We start from the raw sequence: 16,284 nt of genomic DNA, 5'->3' as shown, positions 1-16,284 counted from the left end.
GCATCCCCTCCAACCAGTGCAGCATCTTAATGTAGTGATTTCCCCCTCTGCATCCCTTTCATAACTCTATTTTTAACAATCATTTGTCCATCCATAGTTCAAATTTTTACTACAAGTTTTCTGTCAATCCTACCAAGGTATGTAACTCTTTACAATAGCTTTTCAAATGAATTATAAACTTTCCCCATTCTTTATTAAAGAGGTCCTCTTCCTGGTTTCTAATTCTGCCTGTAAGCTTTGCCATCTCAACGTCGTTCATCAGTTTTGTCTGCCACTCTTCTTTGGTCGGAGTCGTAGACCCTTAGGATCATCTAGTCCAACCCCCTGCAAAACACAGTCAGTGGCCGCCAAAGCAGCATGGCTCCATCAGTGCCGGATTTCTGTATAAGCTAAGCCAAAATCCCTTATTTCGGCTGCTGATCCCTTATTTTTGAGGCTGCTGGTCCCTTATTTTCAAATCTGTAAGTTGACAGCTATGTACAGGAGGCTCTCGCTCAATGTTTGCAGTGACCTGAAACCAAGGCGACTGCATAAGGAAGTGTACTTCACACTTTGAGAAGCGTAGACCTGAGGGATTGTGCAGGTAAAGAGGAGCATTTGTTACATTCCCGGAGAATGTAGGTTTAAAGTTAAACACGAGAAGGAAAAGAAAGTACTTTCTGGAAGAGCCAATGAAAAGGATCATGCAAGGCTGGACTGAGGGGAGTTGTCCATGGGGAAAGCAGGTCATCAGGAACAGTCCTCCATTGACCCTAATGGCAATTTCATTTGTTCCAGGGCTTGCCTGGAAACAAAACAAACCAGCAGTCTAAAATGCCATGTACTTGGGGTTAAGTGTAATCCCTAATTGCTCCCATTTTTCAACATTACACAGAAAGCCTAAAATCTTTCTCTGGGGCTTTTGAACCGACACAGTCTGTTTTTTTCTTTGTTGCTTCATAAAATAGGAGTGTGACCAAAATTCTCTTCTCCTTAGAGGCTAAATAGAATTCATCGCTGCTTGGAATACGTCTACAAACATTATTTATTTATTCATTCATTTTTAAAAACAGCTTTTCTCGGCAGATTTGTTTGGCTCTGCCAGCCAGCTGCGTATGTGTTGTGTGTGTATGTGTGCAAGAAGTGAATTTACAGGGAACAAAGCAGAAGGTCTTCTTGGCTGTGGTACTCTGCCTTCAGATGTCAACGAGATAAAGAACTCCACAATTTTTAGAAGACATATGAAGGCAGCCCTGCATTGGGTAGTTTTTAATGTTTGACGTTTTATGATGTCTTTATATGTGCAGGGTATTTTTATTTTTATATTTTGATTTCTACGAGCCCACTATGAACACAGGGCAGAGGTAACTGGCTCAAGGAAACACAGCACAGGCATAGTAAGAGCATTCGGCATAAGCCTTTAAATGGGGAACTTCTTATGGTCTTTGCATTAGCAGTTTAGGGGATCTAAGACAGAAAAAATCCAGCATCTTACTGATCCCAGTTGCTCCTGCTGTTTACGTCCCATAATTCTGCATGCAGTTTTGAGCTTGTTCACACAGGGCGGGACTCAACTAAGTTTTACTCAAGAGTCGACCCACTGAAACTAATGGACCTATCTTGGTAATGTTCATTAATTTCTCATATGTGTGTGTGTGTGTGTGTGTGTGTGTGTGTATATGTGTGTGTGTGTGTAATTTTTATTGTTTTTTTAAATATATATATATATATATATATATATATATATATAACATAGCGATTTCAAACATTAAAATACAGAGTTCTTTCGAACCCTTAGACCTCCTTCTCTCCTTCCAAGGGTTCCATCTTTAAGATTAAATTTACTGCATCTTTTACCCTTATCTAACTATTGTTAGATAAGGGTACGCGGGTGGCGCTGTGGGTTAAACCACAGAGCCTAGGACTTGCTGATCAGAAGGTCGGCAGTTCAAATCCCCGCAACGGGGTGAGGTCCCGTTACTCAGTCCCTGCTCCTGCCATCCTAGCAGTTCGAAAGCACATCAAAGTGTAAATAGATAAATAGGTACCGCTCTGGTGAGAAGGTAAACGGCGTTTCCATGCGTTGCTCTGGTTCGCCAGAAGCAGCTTAGTCATGCTGGCCACATGACCAGGAAGCTGCGGACAAATGCCAGCTCCCTCGGCCGGTAAAGCGAGATGAGCGCCGCAAGCCCAGAGTCGGTCACGACTGGACCTAATGGTCAGGGGTCCCTTTACCTTTACCTTTAACTATTGTATAACCATAATTACCATTAAAACAATTCCACATTACAAGTGTCTTTATATCCCTGCCAAAGACTTTAACTGTTTACAGTGGTCTTTTAAGTAAATGACAAATTTACTCCAGTCTTTGGAAAATACTTGATCTTCCCGGTTTCAGATCCGCCCCGTCAGTTTTGCCATTTCCACATACTCCATCAGTTTCATCTGTCATTCTTTTGTTGGTATTTCTTCTTCCTTCCATCCCTGAGCTAGTAGCCTTCTCGCTGCCGTTGTTGCATACATAAAAAGTATTTTATCTTCTCTTGGAAACTCTTCACCTATAATACCTAGGGAAAAGGCTTCAATGTTCATTAGTTTCACTGAGTTGACTCTGAGTAAAACTTATTCGAATTCACCCACAAATTGCCCTGTGCCTTCTCTTTGTGTGCCTTTGCAGGGAGAAAGGAATATGAGAACTGGTTGACTGTGGTTATAAATAGCATCAGTTCCTGCAAATCCTGTGGCTGGAAGAATTGCTGCCATGCCTTATATTTGCCATTGGATTTAATTCCTTTTATCTGCTACTTCATATATTACATATCCTTGCACGGACAGAAAATATACTTTGTATGAAACAGCACCAGCTCCCAGCTTCCTGGAAGATTTTTGGACAAAGGGCTGACGTTTCAATGAATGAACGTAGTTAAGATTTCCTTTCATTTCTCCCAATGAAAATGCTCCTGTCCAGTTTGCAAGAAGATGCCACAAAATGCTGGGGAGGCAGTGACAGACAGACAATGTTCAGAGAAGGGTGCAGGTATTGGTAGGGATTAAATTTGCATTTAGAGGCAAACCTACCAAATTCAGACCTTCCAAAACAATATGCAAACTGAAGCACAGCCATACCTCAAAATTTACACTTCTCTGAATTTAGAAATGTCATTCTACAGCCAAGGAACGTGCCCAAAATGCACATACTAGGATAAAGTATGCAAATTGCTGAAAAATGCATTATACTGGGGGAAATCGCTTTTCAAAAATGACTCCGTTAGGGAAAATCTTCTTAGGAGAAATCAGCTGATGGGTTTAAAGAATTTCCATGAGGACTTTAAAAACAATTCACAAACTGATGTGGAAATGGGAACAGAACTTATGGTTGGAAAAATGAGAAACCAAGAGAAACCAAAACTGATTGATTCACCCAACCCTGGATTCAGGACATATCCGCCATGCGGCACTAGAAATATGCCCAGAGATAACTGTGAGATTAAAAAAGAAATATATGCAACAAAATAGGAATGGGGAATGCTGGATGAGAAAGTGAAGGCTTGATGATAAGTGGGACATCTGCTTACAGTGTTTCCTAACACTGGCCAAACTTTATGGCCAAATAACCAGATTGCTTACCCAAACCTTCACTCAGTCACAGGCCAGCAACATAAAAAATGGTCTGTCGAAAGTAATAACATATCACAGTTAAACGCTGTAAGGGGATACAAGGACAAGGCAGTGTTCAGCATTTCATGGATTCCACCAATTAAATATGACAGCTAATCAAAGACAAAATCAGGAAAGCTGCAGGTTTAGAGAGGGCAAAAGGCACCTAATCAGTGAAAACACTGAAGGTGACAGATGTAGAAATATGAACTGTAAAACTGTTAATATTCCGCGATCAATCCATTTGATTCAGACATATGGTGCATACAATGCCGAAGAATGATACTACATTAATTTAGTAATCAAATAGCATGTAAATGAAAGATGCTCACTACAAGCCACCTTAGTGAAATTCTTTATTATAACATCGCACCCACAATAATGCGGGTGTTCCAAAATTATTAAGGGAAAGCACACGTATAATGTAACAAAAGGACACAAGGTTACAATTTTAAAAACCAACAATTTTCCTAAAAATGAAGAGGCAGTTGCTTTATTTTATATACTCACAAACAACAGCAGTCTTGATTTGGCATCTTTAACATGAAAGTGATTCCTTCATGTTTCATACATCATGTATTTAGATCATTCTCATAACTGAGACCAGCTACCTAGTCCCAGAGCCACTTTTTTTCTATAAAGGGACATCTCCAGTGGCTTGCCTTGCAATTTGTATGGCATCCTAAACTATCCAAAAAAGCAGCATCTTAAACCAGTGATTGTGTACGCAGTACAGTCACAGCAATAAATATACAAGGGCGTCCCCTTTCACAATACACCCCTTTGCACACACAGAGCTGCCCTCTCCACTGAAGTAAATGCAGCAGCCAAGACACACAGGACTCTCTATACTGAAGGTTAATGTACAACAAGCCATTAAGAACACAACTATTTCTTTCTCGGCACACAATAGAGAAGTTGGGTCAGATTCCCTTACTTTGAAATATTCCTTTCATCGCATGGTAGCTCCACATAACGTTATAGCCATTCTATAACGTTCTGTAGAACTCGTTCCAAACATTTCCGCGGAAAAGAAACCTTATGGTCAGTTTGTTCAGCCACTTTGGCCTTTAGTGGTTAGGGATCAGGCATACCCATAGGTAAAATGGGTTCATACTTAGTGCAAACTTTATTGACCTGGTCATCACAGTCTGCAGGCACAATTCATAGCATCTCTCCAAACCCACTATTTTACTTTTTTTGTTTCCTCTTGTGCCCAGCAGAGAGAAACATATTCGCCTTCTCTTCCAAGACAGAAAAGAGGCGAGTACACAAAGTCCTGGCCCATAATCCCAGGACTGTTTTCTTATCTTTGCATTTTTTGACACAGGAAGCTCCCAGGACATTGGTCCATGTAGCTCGGTATTGTCTAGAACGGGTTGCAGAAATTTATCGTCTGCTTTACCAAGCCTAAATGCCAGTAGGTGGGAGTTAGTAAAGGTAAAGGGACCCCTGACCATTAGGTCCAGTTGTGGCCGACTCTGGGGTTGCGGCACTCATCTCGCTTTTTGGCCAAGGGAGCCGGCGTACAGCTTCTGGGTCATGTGGCCAGCATGACTAAGCCGCTTCTGGCGAACCAGAGCAGCGCACAGAAACACCGTTTACCTTCCCGCTGGAGCGGTACCTATTTATCTACTTGCACTTTGACATGCTTTCGAACTGCTAGGTTGGCAGGAGCAGGGACTGTGCAATAGGAGCTCACCCTGTCGTGAGGATTCGAACCGCCGACCTTCTGATCGGCAAATCCTAGGCTCTGTGGTTTAACCCACAGCGCCACCCGCATCCCTCCCAAGGTGGGAGTTAATTCACTGCAAAACCAAGTTGACTATCTATAGATAAGACTGACCTGCACCTAGCCTTTCCATTCTGCGATCGTCCCAATGATAACTTTTCCACTTCACATACTGGGAACCTACTGCTATGTGATATGTTGGCAAAAGGAAACTATCTAGAGAAAGAAAAGGTGGTTGTGGTTGTTGAGAATTAAGGAAATGTGACAGATGTACATATTCTGGGAAGTAGACCTCCTTGGTTCTGCACGCCTCAGCAGAATGTAGGTGACATTTAACACACAAAGTCAAACTAGCAGATGGCTCCAAGCCCTCTGAGGATACATCTTTTTTAAGCCCAACTTACTCCACCGTTAAAAAATAATTAATATTTTAGAGAGAGGCCTTCTGCTCTAGTTGAACAATACGGTGCTCTTCCTTTCCGTAACAGAACTAGATGAATCCTGTCATAGCGAAAGAATGATTATCCTAAGTATAAAGTACAGGAATTTTCTAGAAATTCAACAGGATTTCTACTGCTGTAAACACTGCAGTCTACAAATACTATTAAAAAAAATATATTCACAATGCATTAAGAAAAGCTGATTTTTGAAACACACCGTTAGACTAAGATAAACACAAATTACGGGGGGGGGGGGGGAATCACAGAACGTGATGGTCTTCAAATGTTTTAACCTCAATAATTCTAGAAGTGACATAAAATTTCTAAAAAGAAGATTAATAAAACCCTGCTAGACAGATGAATAGGAAAGACAGCTCAACAGTGCCACCTTGTGAATTTAGTTAATCAGTATTTCTTCCTTGCTGTTTAAAGAATTTAGGGTTATGTTGGTTTTTTTATGGAATGCGTATCTTAAATCTAATCTATTTAAAACCACTGACAATAAACATCTGGAAGAGGGGGCATCTCTAATTAGCAAGTACTTCATTTGTTAAAGGGTTAGGGAAAAGGTATAAAAATTCAGTTATTCCTCTGAAAATAGCCACAAGTCCAGCCCTTAGAAACACTGCTCACTCTTCTCATGCTAAACACTGAATAAAATGATAAATTCTGAATAAATATGTCTCCCTGTTTTGCAAAACAGGGCAAAACAATTAAATTGATCCTGGGGGATTTCTCAACTAGGGGTTATGCAGATAGTCCTAGCTCTGGTTAGATTATGGTTCTGGTAACACCAAGGTTGCAGGTTTGATCCCCGTGTGGGACAAAGTCTATGATTACTTTTGGGTTGAATTTCCCGCACGTTGTGCTGCAGGGTAATTGCATCACACAAAAATGGCAAGCCTTGCTACCAAAAGTGTACAATACCTCTTACATAGTCATTCATGTCCACATTTCGCAGTGCAATACTGTCACAGTGCAGCAGGGGAAGAATTTGCCACAAAGAAGGGACTTTGCAACAGCTGGTGTGACACAACCTTCGGTTAAGAAACTCTGCCCAGGTTGCATGTTTTGAGAGATGAGAGATTTATGCCAATGTGCAGCTTGGTTTAGGACAAAAAACTGTAGCCTGAAATAGATTTCTTAAGACATTATTGTATGCTATAAGTCTTTCCAATTGCATTTTCTGATATAAAACTTATGTAAAGTTATAGAGAAGTTTGCTGCAAAATCATAGTATGCATAAGGTACTTCAGCCATGCCTTATTATCCACAGCTTCTGTCTGTGTCTTCAACATGTCAGGTAGAAAAAAACCCAGGTGCAGTTCTTTCTAGAATGCAGATAATACATAGGGACTCATTCACCTCCTGGATTTCTGCTTTCAAAAAAGCTAGTTAACAAAGGGAACTGTTTTAGCTTACTTATTAACCTAACCTAGATTTATAGCCTGCTTTTAAAGTCCAAAGAAAGTGTCCCAAAGGGACTACTCTGAATGGCAACAGCTCTCAAAGGTTATCTTCTGGAACCTCTTCCCAACACTGCTCCAAAAGGATCCTTAACTAGAGGTGTAAGAAAGTGAACCTGAGACTTGCATGTATAATATGCACTTTTCCACTGAGCTATGAGTCTTTCCCAGAGGTGAAAACTCCTCCAAAATGAAGGAAACTGAAGTCAATATGCGAAAGTTACTCTACACGCAACTATTGAAAGAGATTTCCCTAGCACTCGAAGCTGCAAGTTCGGTGTTGTATTTCTGCAGCACGGAGAGATGCTCTGTGCCAGCAGTGCCTATTCCTAGTGGTGGCTGGAATGGGAATAAAGAAGTAGGAATCAAAACTTTGTATTAACCACAAGTGGCAGTTATACTGGCATGCTGAAGAACAGTAAATTTAAAAGGTTCGTGATAATAAGGAAGATTCTCGTTTTGAAATCTTTTGTAAGTTGTGCGCATCATTTCAGAAGCCCTGCGGATTTCATTTACAATTAATAGAAGCCATGAACAATACCAGTTATCTTTGTACTATTGCCTTTTGAGTTTCTGAACTGCGTTTTCAAAAGACTCCAATCAAACCCACAAGACCCATCTCAAAAAGCAGATTAGTGCTATTAACCATTAATGCTAGCTGAAAGCAATAACAAACAGCTCATTATTGCTTTGTTTATTTCTCCAAATACCTTGATTAGGAAACTTCAGCTGCATCTTATATTTATTAAACCAGTAAGCTAAGTAATTTATTCTTTTTGGCCTGTGTTTCAATTTAAAATGTTCACATCCTGCATAGCGTAAGATGTTCCTGTTAAACCAATAAGGAAAATTCATGTTGTATTCTGAAGCCCTGTACTCTGGACATCAGCCACTAAAGTTAATCAGATTTTTTGAAATATTTTTAGTATTATTTATTATTTAGATATCTAATGGCATTTGCCTGGAAATGGTTTGAAGTTCAAACTCTTTCATTGCTAAATTTCATCCTGTTATTTCACATAAAAACTACTCGGAGCCCATTTGACTAGAAGATAACAAGAACGCCATCAGAATGGACTGGCAAATGTATATACCCTGCTCTATCTTAGGGGAGAGATGGGGAACCTGTGATTTTATTTTTAAAAGAAACCATACATTTCCAGCTGCCATAATTACAAAATAACAGCAAAAGCAAGCACAGAAACAATAAGGAAGATAATTCTACAACGTTTTGGGAGCTGGCATACACTGAAAGCGAACAAATGGAGGCAGCCCTTGGAAATTCTTGCCTGTTAATCCTCAATGGATACAAAATTCTCAAAACATTGCAGAATCAATGCAATGGGTGCAAAAGTTGGGCAAGGCATTGAAACAAGGAAGGTTGAACCACTCAAGTCTTAAGGGCGTTTATGCTAAAAAAACCCCAACTCTACTGGGTTCACTGGAACTTTCTGATAAGTTATTAGACTTAAAACCTTGTAGCATAATCCTATGCATGCTCAGAAGGAAGAACCACTGTGTTCAGTGGGGCTTACTTAGGAAAGTGTGCATAGAAACACAACCTTAAATACTCAGCTATACTTCATTGCTTTCATCAGAACTTCTTAAAGATACGGAATGTGTTGAATGTGCTAACCTGCTGTAGCCTGGCATCCAGCATGCTAAGTGACATGCAGATTAGGTTAATTGCATGATGTGTAAATCAACGGTGGTCCTCGAGCCCACAGTATATTTCAGTGTTCTTTATTCTTGCCATTTTATTCCTGAGGCCCCATTTTCAGGTTCATTTGGGTTGCAGTAAAGGTAATGGTCATCCACTAACTTCCACGCGTAAATTTCTCCATGGTGAACAGTTCCTGCAAATGAGCTTCAACATATTGATATGTGAGACTCAACCCATTTTGGAGAAGGCATGCTTTCCAAGTAGTAAAATCTGAATTCTTGATAGCGCAAGTGCAGTAACAAGGCATCCTCACCAAGCAAAAACTATGTTTAGGAGCCGCATTGCAGTAAACGAACCATATCGAAAATTAACCTATTGGACATAAGCTACGCCACTGTTTTCCATCTTTTTGTTGCATACGGCTAGGAACACACATAGATATATTGAAAACATTCCAGATTTATAGCCCCTGCAACATAGCAAGCATGATGTAAACAAATTTATTCACATTATTTTTTTGTGGTTTAATTTCCCTGATCTTATATTTATTAATTCCCAGGATTTTCACTGTATAAAAATGGCTTTTCAATATCTGCAAAAACAGTGCATCAGATTTCACATTCACTGCCAGTTACAAACATCCAGAATGTTTCTTTTTTTCCTTGGTAGAGTTTCAAAGCCTGCAGACTCTTATTTGCTGCCGGAAAAGTCCTAGAATTTAGTCATCCCATTGCCCAAAATTACCACATAAACCTTTGGATTTCCTCGCTGTTCGGCCATTGGAAAGGTTTGTTCAAAAAGATATGGAAAGTCACCACGTTCACCAAAATATAAAAAGCCAATTCCAGGAAAAGTTTAGAAAGCGATGGCACAGGAATATTCAGCCTGTATATGATATATGGCAAAATGAAGTAACGGAACTCTAATAGCTTCTGGGGAACTGTGACAACAAACAAACATAAAAAATATACCAAATTCCAGAAAACAGATTTTGATTTCAGTGCATCTGTGAAACTCCAGCCAGCAAATATATAGACAGGAACTAATATGTACTTCACCAGTTCGTGTCTTTGAAAGATCTTTCTCCATATGTAAAATGTGTAATGCCTATTGTCTGCAAGCAAGTATTTGTGAGCAAACGTAAACTTCCAGACGAGGAATAGAGAGATGGTGCTGAGGATGCTGTATCGCAAAAAATGCTTCTGGACGGAACGGAGAAAATTGACCATTTTGCCAGGGGTTACTAGGTGAGGAAAGGAAAAAACGAGAGTAAAAGAAAGGAAGTAGAAAAGCTGGGGGAAATGCAGACAGGCTTCATGGCTGCTCCTGTCGCCGACAACAATGCCGCCATTGAGGACCACAAAAGTGAAGAAAACCAGCACCATCATGATGTATGGCCATGTCAAGAGAAAGAGAGTGGTTAGGTTTTTAAGTGACATGAGGTAGGCCTGGAGAAACCTGAAGAGTCTGATGAGTTCTGAAAAGGATCCCTTTGCAGGCGAGTTCTTCTGCTCTTTGCTTTTCGACAGCTCTGCCTTCCAGGCCTCGCTTAGTTTTTGTGCAACGACACTTCCTCCGCAGAACACAGTCCATACAATGTTGGTCTGACGAAACATGAAGCCGCAGAACCCAAGCAGGGCCGACGTTTTATGATTGCCGTAAAGGCACATTAAATAAGCAAAGAGAGTGAAGAAGGTTGAGCCTGTGTCAGTATAATAAAGGAACGTAAAAAAATAAAGAGTTGGAAATGCTGCGAGCGTCAAGGTTGACAGAATTCTCTGGAATCCAGAGGCAGCCTAGAAAGGGCGACGAAAAAGAAGAATTAGGACTGTTGCTTCCGTTATGAATTAATAACAAAATGGACAACCACTGGAAACTTCGTTTGCGCAAGCACCACCGAATTGGACAGGCATCTCAAATCATTTGTCGCAAACCATTTTGTTTTAAGGTAACTTCCAGGATTTCAACTGCTAAAAACAGAACTGCCAACTGATTAAATAAGTTAAATCATCTTTAATCAAGTGCATTTCACTTGATTAATGTTCTGATTAAAATCATGCATTGATAAAAACAATACTTCTGAAGCAAGAAGCATGCTTTTTTATTTTTAAGTGATGCACCACTCCTCCTCCTCCTCCTCCTTTGAATTTATATACTGTCCTATACCCGGAGGTCTCACATATGTAACATTAGGCATTCTCTTAAAAAAAAAAAAAAGGATTTCCTTTTCTCTCACAGGCACAAAGAATCCCTGTTCTAAGAGGGTGTTTGTAATTTGCAGTTTATATAAGCATTTGTATTTTAAAAATAATGGCCTAAATCTAACAGAGAATTGGGTGTGCTTAATCCCACTGACTTCAATAAGTTTAAAATTTAGAACCATATTTTTTCTTTTAAAAAATACATTGCCTGATTAATGGAAGGGGATAACTTTTTTGCTTACTATTATTTTTTTAACTGGTTAATCCTAACCAATTAATCTACCAAGCACTGCAGCCCTAGTAAAACCACATTTCTGACCAAATGACCCATCAAGAGTAAGACTGGATTCCCATAAACACTTACCTGGGACTACATGGCTCTTACTTCTGAGTAGACTTGTATAGGATTGCACCCAAAATGAATATTGCTAAGATCCTGAACATAACATAGTGTAAACCATCGCAAAATCCTTAAAAAGTTCTTATGACTGCATTACAAACCTATGAAAGACCAATGTGACTTGTAGTCACAGGTGTAATATTAAGCAAATGCGTAAGTCTTTGCTTGCCACATGCGCAAAAAGCTTCTAAAAGTACTTGCTTTTAGAAAAAACAGGAAGGCAACATAGTCTAAGATGCTGGGAAGATCCAAATGTTATTGCAGAAACAGAATAAAATGCAGCTACATCATAATGGAAGAGTTCAGAGTTTTGCCAAGCCTCTGACACATTAATGGTGCTACTGTGTATAGGAATGACACTCTTTTAAGTGTGATACATTTGCACTGTACCTTTTTGTGGTGCATCCTGCAAAAAAGCAAATATAGTAAATAGAAGTTCCCAATGCTGAACAGAAGATTAATGAATCTGAGCATTCCTGTAGAGCAGACTATGCTTCCAGACCACCCAAAGAGCCACGCTGCAGGTTTCACAATTCCAACTGACACCAAATATAAACCAGGAAGTGTAGTAATCATGGGGTCCCACTGCAAAAAGAGAGAACAGAAAGACAATAAAATTAAACAGCTCAGAAATGTGTTTTTATAATTAGAAAAACAATGCAAAATTAATGAATTCAATTAAACTCCTGCTTCCTCTTTCTGTTATTCCCATGTATATTATTAATTATTATTATTATTATTATTATTATTATTAATATTATTATTATTATGAGAAACAGAGATTTGTACATCTCCCTGTGCAGAAATTAGTGTTCCAGGTATATGGGAAATTTAATCATCTTGGGAGAGAGATGAAAATCCCTGATTCACATTACATTGGCAGTTTCGAAAATGAAATGCACGTCATTTGTGTCACTTTTTTTTTTTTTTTTTTTTTTGCTAAGGACGCAGTCTGCTGAAGTAATGTTTTAGAATTTTTGTTTAAACAGAAGACGAAGTTCCATCTTAACTGAATTCCATTTAACTGATTCTTATACAGTGGTACCTCGGGTTAAGTACTTAATTCGTTCCGGAGGTCCGTTCTTAACCTGAAACCGTTCTTAACCTGAAGCACCACTTTAGCTAATGGGGCCTCCCACTGCCGCCACACCGCCAGAGCACGATTTCTGTTCTCATACTGAAGGAAAGTTCTTAACCCGAGGTATTATTTCTGGGTTAGCGGAGTCTGTAACCTGAAGTGTCTGTAACCTGAAGAATATGTAACCCGAGGTACCACTGTATGTCAATATTCGACTATATGTCAATATGTCAATATTCGACTATATGAGTCGGCTAACCCTTAATGCCAAACAGCGCTGAGTACAAGCTGGGAAATTACAAATTAAGGCTTGTTTCCAAATCATGATCTAGTGTTATGGATGAACTGGCCCTTGCATCCTCTTAGCTGTCTCATATAGTCAACTGGGTTTCATCTCTGAAATGTCTCTGATAGCTCATTCTGAACCGCTAGCCAAGAATCTGGTGGTTTTTTTCCTGACATATTATAAAAATTTGTCCCTTTCTGACTATCCCAACTGCTAAGTCCATGTAAAGCCGATCTCTGCATTACTGCATGCTTACTGCCAAACAGTTGCAACAGGCTAGAAAAGTTATATGTGCTAATCCCTGCATAAAAGCTATTTGGGCAGCAATGGGGAACTTCCAGCCAGCTGGCCTAACTAGGCTGGCACAGGTCCGAATTTGACACTTGAGGCCAGTTCCCACAAGCTGCCACTCTGCCCCACAGCCGGCATCATATATATGATGTCACGTATGATGCAAGTATATGGGACGCAGGTGGCGCTGTGGGTTAAAGCCTCAGCGCCTAGGGCTTGCCGATCGAAAGGTCGGCGGTTCGAATCCCTGCGGCGGGGTGCGCTCCCGCTGCTCGGTCCCAGCGCCTGCCAACCTAGCAGCTCGAAAGCACCTCCGGGTGCAAGTAGATAAATAGGGACCGCTTACCAGCGGGAAGGTAAACAGCGTTTCCGTGTGCGGCTCTGGCTCTGGCTCTGGCCAGAGCAGCGATGTCACGCTGGCCACGTGACCCGGAAGTGTCTCCGGACAGCGCTGGCCCCTGGCCTCTTAAGTGAGATGGGCGCACAACCCCAGAGTCTGTCAAGACTGGCCCGTACGGGCAGGGGTACCTTTACCTTTTACCTTTATGATGCAAGTATGGGTGCAGCTAGCAACTGGCTGCATAAGATGAGGTCCTCATTGTAAATTTGCAAGCAGGGTTCCCTCTCAGTGCTGATCAACTGATCACCATTGATCATAACAGGTAGGAATGGGCCAATATATATGTAGACTGTCCCTGGATAAAGTGAATTTTCTTCTTTCAAGTTCCCAAAGTTCTTAACCTAGCTCAAGGTTAAGCCAGATGCTTAACGGATCGCAGTCAGCCAATCTTTTGCAAAATATGACTTTAGAGCTGTCTTGCCCCAAAATGGCAACTAGACATTCTGTTTTGGTGAGAAGAACTTGTGCAGTCTAACGATTATTCTATTTATTACCCATTGCTACTTATATCAGGAAAGTGGTAAATTGCGTGGTAATAGTCACTGGATGTGAAGCAAGATCTGAGTGATGTTTCATATTCCATTTAATGAAAGTACATACTGTTTTTAAGTGCATATACCTTTTTATAAGTAAGCTGCCACTGAAATTATGCTATTATTTCTGAAGGAAGGCTTGTAGGTGGAACCTATGTATAAATTGTGGGTCTTTGAAATAACTGTAGGCAGGAATTTTGCCTCATACAACAATCCTGTATCACTTACTTTGGAGTAAGCCCAATCGAACTCAATGGGATTTACTTCTGAATACCCATGTATAGAATTGTGTTGTTAATGCGCTCTGCTTCGATGTTCATGTATGATGCGCACAGATTGCTGCTGCAGACTTACTGGGGACAGTTGAGGGGGAGAGTAAAGTGGACAGGGAAGGATTTAGAAAGATTAGGACTGTAATCCCTTGGGCTGCACAAATAAAGGGGGGAAATGGAGTTTCTAAGGAACTGCAATTGCAGCACCGATGCAGCTCCAGAATCTGTGTCCCATGCTAGGCCTCAGACGGGAAACATGTAAATTGATTTTTACAAAGGGAGGAGTCTCTGAACATGAGCAGATTGCATTGTACAATTCCTCACCAATTAGGGGTGGAATTGGGGGTGGACTTTCCGTATCAAAGGGTACAGTTTGGGGGCACTTTGAGCCCCAGCGCTTACCTTAAAAATCAGAATTATGGGACACAACTGGGCACCATCAAGACCTTGCGGTGCCGTTGGGAAAGTGAAACACATGAAGAGCTTTGCAGACTGAAAGCAGCCCTTTTACGCACATGATTTAGTTCTTATAGCTGTATATCAGAAGTTGTCCTTCGCCACCTGTCTTGTATAGTACAGGATTGCCCCATATTTCAAGGTAAATTTTTACTTCCTGTATCGGTAACAGTTTTGTCCTGCATTTCAGGTCTTCCCCTCTCTTTGCCAAGTTAGAGATCCTCTCCCAAGGCACATGTTTGAAAAGCTGTGCATTTAAGCACAGACAGATCTACAAATTCATGTGTATGTGTGTGCATGCGACAAATTCCCGACGGACCACCCTAAAAGGCTGTAATAGATGGCAATGGATTGCTTTGAAGTCACTTGGGGGAGGAAAATCATCATCATCACCAGTGATTTTTTCTGGGGGGACGCATACCCCTAAACATTTTGTGAATCTAAGTTTGGCCTCATTGAGGGACAATATTTCAATATGAGTAGGAAAATGAGAGTATCCCTAAACATTTTAAAGGGGAAAAAGCACTGACAATCACCCAACTGTCCCACGCCGCCCTGTATTTTGCCAGAACAAAAGTGGCAACCCTAGTTCTAAACCCTGATGGCCAAATTCAGATTTGCAGGGCTTGAGTAGTAATAATAATGATAATAATAATAATAATAATTTATACCCTGCCCATCTGGCTGGGTTTCCCCAGCAACTCTGGGCGGCTTCCAACAAAACACTAAAATACAACCTATTAAACATTAAAAGCAACCCTGTATCGGGAAATTTTTAGTATCTAATGCTTGACAATTTTTTTAAGTGCTGTAAGCCGCCCAGAGTGGCTGGGGAAACCTAGCCAGATGAGCGGGGTATATAAATAATGAAATTATTATTATTATTATTTAGCATAGGCTTCCCTGCACCCCTTGACAGACGCCCTGCAAATCATAAATGGAAAGGTACGTGCGTAAGGTTTAAAACCTACAAGATCCGACAAACTACCCCTCAGCTTTGAGCTTAAGAGCAGGTGGAAGGGGGGGGCCCTCGTCGGACTCCATCTCCCATCAACCCCCGCCATCAAGAGCCACGCCGAGGAATGATGGGAGTTGTAGTCCAGCTGAGGCCCGGCGAGTTCCCCCTGGACCTAGCCGCCCCTGAACAAACCCTTCTAGTCGCCTGGGATAAAAGAGGGCGAGGAAGGCGGCCGGGGCCAAGAGAGGCGGCTTGGTTGTCCCCTCAGCCCGAGCGGCTTGCCGCCGGCCCGCCTGGCCTACCTACCTGCTGGAAGCGCCCCTCGCAGTAGGCGTGCGCCTGAGGGACGTGGAAGGCCTCGTCCATGTAGGGCGAGCGTTGCTGTCGGTTGAGCGCCGAGAAGAGCAGGCAGGAGGCGAGGAAGGCGCAGCTGAGCGCCGCCGAGAAGTAGTAGGCCTCGGAGCGTTCCATT

General features: G+C 41.2%; 2 protein-coding genes across 2 annotated transcripts in view; one reads left to right on the top strand and one right to left on the bottom strand.

Annotated features, from left to right (window-relative positions):
- The window catches only part of LOC307225980 (uncharacterized protein), a 67,359-nt gene extending 64,512 nt beyond the window's left edge, over positions 1–2,847 (top strand). Inside the window, exon 4 of the mRNA XM_079994460.1 lies at positions 2,657–2,847. Within this exon, the coding sequence (XP_079850586.1) occupies positions 2,657–2,832 (176 nt within the window). The 3' untranslated portion in view covers positions 2,833–2,847. The remainder of the gene's footprint in view (positions 1–2,656) is intronic.
- A 1,128-nt stretch (positions 2,848–3,975) lies between these two features.
- ALG10 (ALG10 alpha-1,2-glucosyltransferase) lies at positions 3,976–16,283 on the bottom strand (the record flags this gene model as incomplete). The annotated part of the gene is made up of 3 exons (XM_079994311.1): positions 3,976–10,733; positions 11,929–12,123; positions 16,119–16,283. 3 exons carry the CDS (start codon positions 16,281–16,283, stop codon positions 9,678–9,680), a joined length of 1,416 nt encoding a protein of 471 aa, XP_079850437.1. The 3' UTR covers positions 3,976–9,677.
- Position 16,284: the final 1 nt, after the last annotated feature.

This window comes from Podarcis cretensis (assembly GCF_951804945.1).
Source record: "Podarcis cretensis genome assembly, chromosome: 10".
NCBI lineage: Eukaryota > Metazoa > Chordata > Lepidosauria > Squamata > Lacertidae > Podarcis > Podarcis cretensis.
This window is presented reverse-complemented; position numbering and strand designations above follow the sequence as displayed.